This window comes from Scylla paramamosain, chromosome 16 (genome assembly GCF_035594125.1).
Source record: "Scylla paramamosain isolate STU-SP2022 chromosome 16, ASM3559412v1, whole genome shotgun sequence".
NCBI lineage: Eukaryota > Metazoa > Arthropoda > Malacostraca > Decapoda > Portunidae > Scylla > Scylla paramamosain.
In genome coordinates this window covers 19459894-19471265 of record NC_087166.1, presented here as the reverse complement: position 1 = coordinate 19471265, position 11372 = coordinate 19459894, and the positions used below count along the sequence as shown (strand labels likewise).

The following is an 11372-nucleotide window of genomic DNA, read 5'->3' as shown; positions in this document are numbered from 1 at the left end:
TAGATAGGCAGATAATTAAGGCAATAGGACGGTAGTTTGAGGGATTAGAACGGTCACCCTTTTTAGGAACAGGCTGAATGTAGGCAAACTTCCAGCAAGATGGAAAGGTAGATGTTGACAGATAGAGCTGAGAGAGTTTGACTAGGCAAGGTGCAAGCACGGAGGCAGAGTTTCGGAGAACAATAAGAGGGATCCCATCAGTTCCATAAGCCTTCCCAGAGTTTAGGCCAGCAAGGGCATGGAAAACATCATTGTGAAGAATTTTGATAGGTAGCATGAAGTAGTCAGAGGGTGGAGGAGAGGGAGGAACAAGCCCAGAATCGTCCAAGGTAGAATTTTCAGCAAAGGTTTGAGCGAAGAGTTCAGCTTTAGAAATAGATGTCATAGCAGTGGTGCCATCTGGTTGAAATAAAGGAGGAAAGGAAGAAGAAGCAAAGTTATTGTAAATATTTTTTGGCTAGGTGCCAGAAGTAACGAGGGGAGTAAGATCTTGAAAGGTTTTGACATTTTCTGTTAATGAAGGAGTTTTTGGCTAGTTGGAGAACAGACTTGGCATAGTTCCGGGCAGAAATATAAAGTGCATGAGATTCTGGTGATGGAAGGCTTAAGTACCTTTGGTGGGCAACCTCTCTATCATGTATAGCACGAAAACAACCTGTGTTAAACCAAGGTTTGGAAGGATTAGGTCGAGAAAAAAAAGTGAGGAATGTACGCCTCTATACCAGACACTATCACCTCTGTTATGCGCTCAGCACACAAAGACGGATCTCTGACACGGAGGCACTAGTCATTCCAAGGAAAATCAGCAAATTTCCTCCTCAGGTCCCCCCAACTAGCAGAGGCAAAACGCTTAGGGGGATCCTGAGGAGAGATTGGAGCGATAGGACAAGATACAAATATGAGATTGTGATCGGAGGAGCCCAACGGAGAAGCATAAGCAGAAGGATTAGAGGTCAGGAAAAGGTCAAGAATGTTGGGCGTATCTCCCAGACGGTCAGGAATACGAGTAGGGTGTTGCACCAATTGCTCTAGGTCGTGGAGGAGAGCAAAGTTAAAGGCTAGTTCGCTAGGATGGTTAGTGAAGGGAGAGGAAAGCCAATGCTGGTGGTGAACATTGAAGTCTCCAAGAATGGAGATCTCTGCAAAAGGGAAGAGGGTCAGAATGTGCTCCACTTTGGAAATTAAGTAGTCAAAGAATTTCTTATATTCAGAGAAGTTAGGTGAGAGGTATACAGCACAGATAAATTTAGTTTGAGAGTGACTCTGTAGTCGTAACCAGATGGTGGAAAACTCGGAAGATTCAAGAGCGTGAGCACGAGAGCAGGTTAAGTCATTGCGCATATAAACTCAACATCCAGCTTTGGATCGAAAATTATAGAAAAAGTAGGAGGGAACAGAAAAGGGGCTACTGTCAGTTGCCTCAGACACCTGAGTTTCAGTGAGGAAAAGAAGATGAGGTTTAGAAGAGGAGAAGTGGTGTTCTACATATTGAAAGTTAGATCTTAGACTGCGAATGTTACAGAAATTAATGAAGAAAAAGCTGAGGGGGCTGTCAAGACACTTGATATCCCCCTCATCGGGTCATCGACAGAAAGGCAGTCCGACCTGGGGACATTTATGGTCCCCTCCCCAGATGGCGACTCCGAGGCTGGTGTAGGAGTCGCCATGATAATTTTGAAATTTTTGAGTGAAGGGTGTGTGTTATTAGGTGCCTGTAGTTTTGTGTGGAAGAAGCGAGTTGTCTTTAGAGGGCAGGCTGTGACTGTCCCCTTGTGTTGTGAGACACAAAGAGAAACGTTCACTGAGGTCACACTGTGTTTGATGATAAGTTCATAGCACCCCCCTGAACAGTGCTTTAGACCTCACTGGGAGTAATATATATATATATATATATATATATATATATATATATATATATATATATATATATATATATATATATATATATATATATATATATATATATATATATATATATATATATATATATATATATATATATATATATATATATATATATATATATATATATATATATATATATATATATATATATATATATATATATATATATATATATATATATATATATATATATATATATATCGTCTTAATAATAATAAAAAAATACAAACTTAGCACTAAAAGATAGAGACCATAGAACTCCATTAGTACACATGATATGTAACACTTGAGAAATGTACTTATATAGCACCCGACAATTAATTCCTTTGCATATGTATATTTTTTATGAGGTCGTTATTAACTTATTGGAATGGATCAGTGGTGATGTTACAGTACAACGCTTTTTTTTTTTCAAATAAAGCTGTACCCATGCGTGTGCTCCTTTCTTCACAATTTATATGCATGCACGATGCGGTCGTCCATACCGTGTGACCGTGATATTTCCTTAGGAAAAAATATATAACAAGAATTTAATTGGTGGTATGTCAATTAAAAATAAATAAGCATTACATTCAGCCGCATCACACGTCACACACAGCCACAAAACTCATATCACGCCCACTCCCATCACAGTTACTACATCGCCTCACACACTACAACTACCCACACAACAAACGATATCACATTCACTCTTAGCACACGAAGCAACATCACACCCAGGCACATCACAACCAACATCACACCTAACCACATCACAATTCGCACCTCTACACACTCAATCACTACATCCACACAACATTCCATACAACACTCAAGTACTCAACAATCCACATCACTCCTAACTGTAACACATATTCGAAAAACCTAACTGCAACACATATTCGAAAAACCGACCTACTTGATAGTATAGTTTGCGCCTCTGTCTACCTGTCTAATCGAGTACCTGCAGCAAACAAGTCAGCAGAAGGTACATGTTAAAATATTTTAGCCGACTCATGCGTTCCGATACCTCCACTGACATGGTCGTCTGGTTGAAATGTTCGATCATTACAATAGACATTCATGTAAGTAACATATAAATATTATAATTTTTCGTCTTAGTAGTCATAAAGTTTTCTCAACGGTAACAATTATAGTTGAAGAATCATTTGTCACCTCGTGGGCCACTTAAGACCATCCCGCGGGCCACATTTAGCCCGCCTGCCATGAGTCTGACATCCCTTTCCTACGCCAAAGGCCACCACTCCTCAATTCTGCTAGTAAACCGAATCCCTATGACGCAGTTGGTTCACTCGACAAGCGCTTTTCAATCAGATTTACTCCCAAAAGTGGTTCTAAATATTATAATTAAAAACAGTTGATGTTGAATACCGCTTTCTGTATGAGCAGCATTGTTGATGTGTCGTCACCGGCTGGTTGGGCCGCGACCGGGAGATCTCAGTTGCCAGTTATGTATTTTCTTGTGGCATACAGTGTTACTACGTCGGCCGAGAATACTATACAACTATAATTGTTACTCTCTCTCTCTCTCTCGGGAGAGAGAGAGAGAGAGAGAGAGAGAGAGAGAGAGAGAGAGAGAGAGAGAGAGAGAGAGAGAGAGAGAGAGAGATTATCACGGACGACACATCGACACGATTGTCATAATGTGTGTGTGTGTGTGTGCGTGTGTGTGTGTGTGTGTGTGTTTGTGTCAAGCGGACAAGATATATGATTACTTTTACGTCGCTAGATGTGCATAATGTGTGTGTGTGTGTGTGTGTGTGTGTGTGTGTGTGTGTGTGTGTGTCTCTGTCTAGTTAAGACATTATCACGGACCACACATCGACTCGATTGTCATAATGTCTCTCTCTCTCTCTCTCTCTCTCTCTCTCTCTAGATAAGAGATATCACGAACCATTCATCAACAACATGATCGTAATGTGTGTGTGTGTGTATGTGTGTGTTTCTGTCACACACACACACACACACATTCACTATGCATGTCTAGCGACGTAAAAGTAATATCTTGTCTGTTGGAGAGAGAGAGAGAGAGAGAGAGAGAGAGAGAGAGAGAGAGAGAGAGAGAGAGAGAGAGAGAGAGAGAGAGAGAGCATTATCTTCGCCCGACATGGTAACTGCAAGCCGCAAGAAACACAACTTTTTTTTTATGTTTGAGGAACATTAGTCAAGGGCAACAAAAATCCAATAAAAAATAAATGCCCACTGAAATGCCAGTCCCATAAAAGGGTCTAAAGCGGTAGTCAAAAATTGAAGGATAAGTGTCTTGAAAACTCCCTCTTGAAGGAATTCAAGTCATAGGAAGGTGGAAATACAGAAGCAGGCAGGGAGTTCCAAAGTTTACCAGAGAAAAGGATGAATGATTGAGAATACTGGTTAACTCTTGCGTTAGAGAGGTGGACAGAATAGGGGTGAGAGAAAGAAGAAAGTCTTGTGCAGCGAGGACGCGGGAGGAGGGGAGGCATGCAGTTAGCAAGATCAGAAGAGCAGTTAGCATGAAAATGGCGGTAGAAGACAGCTAGAGATGCAACATTGCGGAGATGAGAGAGAGGCTGAAGACAGTCAGTTAGAGAAGAGGAGTTGATGAGACAAAAAGCTTTTGATTCCACCCTGTCTAGAAGAGCAAACTGGCAACTCAGACCTGCCTGACGCGGCCCAGCCAGCCAGAGACAACACATTGACACTACTGCCCTTTTATGTTGATGTTTTCCATAGAAGTGGTTCATATGGTAGAAGGCTTTACCCACATCACCATGGAAGAAGCCTTGTGAAAAGGAAGATCCAGACCCAGAACTTATATTCATAAAAGTTCTTTGCCACTTTCAGTGACTTATAATCCCATGAGCACTCTGAGTAACAGTAGATTCGCCTAAAGTGGGCACCTCTGCGCAAATCATCTCATAAGTTGTTCAGAGTTTCTAGTTTTCCTTGGTGGAAAAATAGTCTTACTGTGTGTGTATGATCATATTTGCCGTCAAACAAATGCTACAGAAAAGTAAACACAGCCGAAAGAAAGAACTAATACATTTAATTGTAGTGGAACTGCTGAAGACCCTGTGATAATATAGCTCTGTGGAAACATGCATTTGTGCTGTGGCAATATGCCTCAATGGAGCTGGCTGATAATGCAAGCAGTTATCAGTATGTGTATAACATTACACGTGAGACTGCTGCAATTTTTGGGGGGTCAGTTTCAAGAAAATATGGTCATGTAATTCAAGGAACAATTAATTTTGTTTCAAGATCTAATTAATCTTATACCAATAGTTTCCCTAATATATACTAAACAGGAAACTAAAACCTTCATAGACTTCATACCCAATCATGGATTATTTTTTTTTATGTAAGAAGGGCAACAAAAGGCCAAGGGAAACAAGAAAAAAATAATAAAAAAATAAATAAAAAAAAAACTTAAATTCCAGTTCCAGACCAATATCAAATAAAATTATCACATAACAAAGTATAAGTGTTTTGAAAATCTCTTCATAGAGTTCAAGTCAAAGGAAGGAGGCAGGGAGTTCCAGAGTTTACCAGAGGAAGGAATGAATGACTGAAAATATTGGTTACCTCTTGCATTAGCGAGGTAGACAGACTAAGGATGACAGAAAGAAGAAAGTCATGTGTAGTGAGGTCAAGAGAGGAAAGCATGCAATCAGCAAGATCAAAAGACCAGTTAACGTGAAAATACCGGTAGAAAATAGCAAGAGATGCAACATTACGGCGATGAGAAAGACTGAAGACAGTCAATTAGAGGTGATTCCAACCTGTCTAAAAGAGCGGTATGAGTGGAATCTCCCACATACATGTGAAGCATACTCCATACATGGAATTATAAGCCCCCCTGCACAGATTTAGCACTTGTGAAGGTGGGTGTTGGGGGGGGGACGAGAAAAAAAATGGACGCTTAGTTTCATAGAAGCTGTTTTAGCTACAGATAAGATATGAAGTTTTCAGTTTAGATTACAAGTAAAGGACAGACCGAGGATGTTTAATGTAGAAGAGGGGGACAGTTGAGTGTCACTGAAGAAGAGGGGATAGTTATCTGGAAGATTGTGTTGAGTGGATACATTGACAAGTTGAGTTTTTTTTTTTTTTTACATTGAACAATAATAAGTTTTCTTTAGCCCAATTAGAAATTTTAGAGATCAGGGCCCGTGTTAATAAAGACTTCTAGGAGTACTCATAGGAATACTCTTAGAAACGCTTTTATCCTCGACTTTGCTCCTAGAATTTGCTCATAAAAGCAACTTTTACTACTCTCAAAATAAAAATTATTCCTAGCAGTAAAAATGCCGCTAAAGGAGCGGCTTTTCTGAATGCAGCAGCATTATTTTAAATCAAGATGTCGCTCTTTTGGTGGCAGTTAATGTTTGTGAATTAATCTTTAATATTTCTAAGTAATTCTATGCTATTTTTAAGAGTAATATGTAATTTCCGGATATGTCGAACATTTGGGGCGCAGTCTTTTCACATTTCCCCTCACGACGATGGATTGCAGCTAATGTAAACGAGAGAACTGGGACAGTGATGAGACATTGCTCATTTTCAATCTCGTAGAAGAGAAAGAAAAAAAAATAAATAGAGGTTAGAAATTTATAGAAATAAAGTAATAATAAATAACAGTAGAGTAATAGTCAGGTTAGATTAGTTTAGTTAGGTTAGGTTAGTTTTATTTGGTTAGATTTGTTTGGTTATGTCATTTTGGTTATGTTGTTAGCCAAAAAAATACCAGAAATAAATACTTTTATCCTGAACAGAGAGACTGGTGAAGCAGTAAAAATTTGCCAAACTAACTTAATCTAGCTCTCATATGAAAATGCTTATGTTACTTTTATATTATCCCAAGGTAAATATGGCCCTGATGTCACATCTCAGAACAAGAAGCAGGTTTGGGCTAACATTGCTGCCTCTATTAACGAAGCATTCACGGCAAACAGAACCCCAAGCGACTGTGAAAGGAGGTGGTATGCCGTGCAAAACAAGTTAAGGCAGACCATCACCAAAACCAAGAAATACAAAAGAGAAATAGGTAACCGAATTTATGCATCCTTTTCTGAAGAAGTACTTTTTTTTTCAGTTTACTGATTAGGAAATCACGTAATGTATTTTTCACACGCATTCTTTTTTTTTATTATGTTATTCAAATATACTTCATACAAAGAAATACATATTGAATATGATAAGAATCAGAAGTGGACTATTGGTTATAAATGGAAATGTACAACTACTACTAATAATAAGCTTTCGTTTTCAATATATATATATATATATATATATATATATATATATATATATATATATATATATATATATATATATATATATATATATATATATATATATATATATATATATATATATATATATATATATATATATATATATATATATATATATATATATATATATATATATATATATATATATATATATATATATATATATATATATATATATATATATATAAGCTGCTTCATGCCTTGATTCAGGTTATTGTAATACTCGTATATGATTAATTTTCAGGAGGTGGCCCAGGCATCCCACTGTTGTCTCTTGTGACTCTCAAGGTGTTGGATGTTTTTGGGGAAGACAGTCCCACCTTGCAGGGGGATGAAAGGTGGCGAGATTTGTGCAGTGATGACATGTTGGAGGCTGCCTCGTAAGTGTTTTGTATTAGTTGCACTGTTACCCAACCCATCTTTTAACAGCTTTACCATTAGTCTGAAATGTAAAACCTTTTCAGATGAAGCATTTTGCTCTTGTTGTAGATTAAGTGTATGCACAGGATACCATCGGAGGGGCTGAAAGATAGAAATAATTTCCTTATGGAATTAACAATTTTATCGACAAGAATCAAGCTTACTTACTATGACCTAATACTAATGATTATACCATCCCTGAATAATTAATTTTGACATCGCAGTTCCAGTGTGATGGATGACTACGGTGCCATGCCCCTGTAGACCGCAGTCATCCCTCCATCAGAGAACGCCTCCCCCAACACTACTGTTGCCACCTCCCTTCCAGCAACCTCGGCAGTGCCACTCACCAACAGCGGCCATCAGGATCTGCAGCGGCAGGTTGAGGAGCTGGAACTGTGGTAGACATACATTAACAAAAACATGATGTGTGAAGCTAAAATTCACACTCTTAAATAGCAACTGGCCATTCCACAGCACGAACTATGTGAAACGGAAAAAAAAAAAAATTACCTAGGTAAAAAAATTGAATTTATTAAAGCAGTTCAAGTAAAGTTGACTTTAAATACACACCTCCTACTTACCATTCTGGCCTAGAGATTCACTTAAATGCATCCCTCCATTACTATTCTTGGTTGTTGATTTATGTAACTGTATAGATATATTTACCTTGCATCAGTACATAGCAGAAGACACCAGTCTTGACCAGTAGAAGACCAGTACCCTTGCATGTCATGCAGTTCGTCATTCATTAGGACTGAAATGAGAGAGAAAAAAAATAAAATAAATAAATAGTTACATGAAGAAAAGACGGCAATGGATGCCAACTTAAGAAAAAAAAAGTTTGAATTATTTTCCTCTACAGTTAAATACTTTGTTCATTTTAATGTGTGGATTACATATTCTTTTCTTCAGACGGTGCATTCTCTTGCATTAAATTAAATAAATGCAGAAGATAGTAGAAATATAGCATAGTTTATGTCTATATAGGATATATAAAGTAAATTAGATAAGAGAGCTTATGAAGTACAGTGTGCAATTTACTGCTAAAAGGGTAAAAATAAGCAGACTGTACGGTAGATATTCACTTACTTAAAATGAGCCAAGACAAATTCATCTCTTAAGATCAATCTTTCACGACAGGCAGCAGCTGCTGGTAGCGCAATGTGAAGAGAGTCGTGACCATCCATATGTTCATAATCACCATCATCACCACCACTATCATCATCGTCTTCAGGAAGGAGGTCACGACTTCGTGCCTTGCAAATGTTGTGCACTATGGCACAGTCAACGACAAGCATGTAGTCTTGGCAGGAGTTACACACACTTCTCTATGAAGTATATGAAACCTATGCTTCAGTTGACCAATCCCCCTTTCGACGACACTTCGAGTCATCTTATATGCCTGAAATATATAGCATAGCACATTTATGAATGTTACACTATTGTAATTCTTCATATTAAAATATTAATTAAGGTGCGATATACTAGAGCATAATGATCTCTAAACATTGAAGAACAACTGGTCCCTCTGTAATTTCTTTTTACACTTATTTATAGGTACATATTTGAGAATCACTCACATAAATTAAATGCATGTCATTCCGGTAGCAGTTGATTTTCATCCCACACCTACGTATATCTACAGTATACAGTGCTAGGGATATGTTAATAAAATTTATAGAGTTTGCTAACTGCTGGATATTGGTCTGGCAGAATGACAAATACTGCTTAGATTTAATTGGTTAGATTAGGTTACATTCTTATAATTATATAGTGCTTGGTCAGTACTTTGAAATTTAGATTACTTGGATCACGCCAGTGATAGAAACACATGTATAATGCCTAACGTCAGCGATAAAAATCAATATTTAGCAGGCTTTGTTATGTTAGTTATAGAGCAGCTACTAAATTTTAATTCAATTTCCAAACAATGATGTTAAAAGTACAATGTTTAAAAACAATTTTTTTATGTAAATTGGAAAGGTAGTAAAGCACAGACGTTGTATACTCATGTTTGTAGTGTATCGTGAATAGTGAAAGTAGAGGACATTTAGTGTATCGTGGATAGTGAAAGTAGAGGACAGTTAGCTTTGATGATTCAAGCTATCTTAAGGTTAGGTTAAACTTAAATGATATTTCGGTACATTGCAGTTTCAACCAATACTACCCCTTCGAACCCTCCCCACCCAACTTACTGGGCCCTCCACCCATAAGGTAAACTAACCTAACATGCTGTATCCTCCTAAGTGGGGAGAGGGGAGGAGCTATGCCCTTCATGGAACCCCCATAAGGTAAACTTATCAGTTTCTCACGGGGTAAAATGGGGCTAGAAATGTCCCAAACAGTTACGTACGGTGTATTGGTTGAAACAGCAATAAAAAAATAAGAATTAATAGAGGTTATAGGTGAGACTAGCCCTGCATTAGTTTGGAGCTCAAAAAAAAAAATAATAATAATAATAATAATAATAATAATAATGTATAATCCGTGTTGGTTTAAATTTTCAAGTGAAAATACTCTCAATGAGTAATTACCTAAAAAATAAATAATAATAATAATAATAATAATAATTACAATGGTAAATAGGGATTTCTTACTGTACCTCTTATAGTGCGTCTGTGGGCCAGACTGTGGAGGAAGGTAGGGAGTCAGCAGGTGGAGCTCGCAGGAGTATCCACTGTTACCCAGCAGATGGTAACCAGCTGGCACGCGGTTCCCCTCAAAGAGTTCCTTTAGTCTACATTCATTCCAAATGCGGGTATCATGAACTGAGCCCGGCCACTTGGCGACAACTTCCAATATTCTGTATTTGGCGTCGAATACTTGCTGGGTGTTTCCATTGTGCTAGTTCTTACGGTTAACATATTCTGCTTCATGCTGCTTTGGAACAATAATGTTAATGTGGGTTCCATCCACCACTCCAGCAACACCCTGGATATCAGCAGTTCCTCGGAATTCAGTTTTTATTTGTCGCAGTTCTTGGTGAATTAGGAGTAAATGTATGAATTGTTTCACAATGCGTGGGATGGTGAGAGCATCTAGAGTCTGTGCTATGGCACTGCTCACTGAAGGCTGAGAGGGTCCAAGATCGTCACTATTACATAGTTGCATTTTTCCACCGGGAAGGTATCTTGGAATTATTAGCACTTTCATCTTTGGGATCAAGGGTATATTTCTGTATTGGGCTTTTCAGCGCTTCTCTCACCAAATTTGTCACTTATATTATATCCTCGCGCGGCCAAGTCTGAATCTTTTCATTAACTCTGACTTACTGTATTCTCGCAGCACATCACGGCAAACACGAAAATTCCTCCTCGGCTCACGCTCTTCCACCACAATTCCTGCCATTTCGCCTTCGTTGACAAGACAAACTTCACTCCTAATTGTAAAAGTCCCTCCGAGGTACTTTTTAGAGTCGCAACTTTGAGAGTTGTTTTAGTACTTAGGAGCAATTTTTAAAGTAATCTTTACTTTGAGAGAAACCCTTAGCTTTCAAAGTATTTATTAATAGGGATCCAGAAGTCATGCGTTCTTTCGCATCCCTGCATGAACTGTTTATTTCATCAATGTAAGAGTGGATAGGACAAGAATTTTGTTTTAGAAAATCATTGATGAATTATAGAAAGAGAGTGGCTGACAGGACAAAACCCTGAGGAACACCACTGTTATTATACGCCGGGGAAGAACAGTGACAGTTTACCATAGCAACAATAGAACGGTCAGAGAGGAAACTTGAGATGAAGTTTCAGAGTGAAGGATAGAAGCCTT

General features: G+C 38.1%; 1 protein-coding gene across 1 annotated transcript; it reads right to left on the bottom strand.

Annotated features, from left to right (window-relative positions):
- Window positions 1-7883: 7883 nt before the first annotated feature.
- Window positions 7884-10894, bottom strand: LOC135108206 (putative nuclease HARBI1). Its single transcript, XM_064018981.1, has 5 exons — window positions 10877-10894; window positions 10460-10676; window positions 10202-10372; window positions 8694-8907; window positions 7884-8037 (listed from the first exon to the last, which is right to left on the bottom strand). Exons 1-5 carry the CDS (start codon window positions 10892-10894, stop codon window positions 7884-7886), a joined length of 774 nt encoding a protein of 257 aa, XP_063875051.1.
- Between the last annotated feature and the right edge of the window lie 478 nt (window positions 10895-11372).

Excerpts from the sequence above, each read along its gene's own strand:
- LOC135108206 (XM_064018981.1), bottom strand. Across the intron at positions 10,373-10,459 it reads TGAAGCAGAATATGTTAACC|TTCATGATACCCGCATTTGG; the intron begins GTAAGAACTAGC and ends GGCCGGGCTCAG. Across the intron at positions 8,038-8,693 it reads TTTGTCTTGGCTCATTTTAA|CTTCACACATCATGTTTTTG; the intron begins GTAAGTGAATAT and ends TGTGAATTTTAG.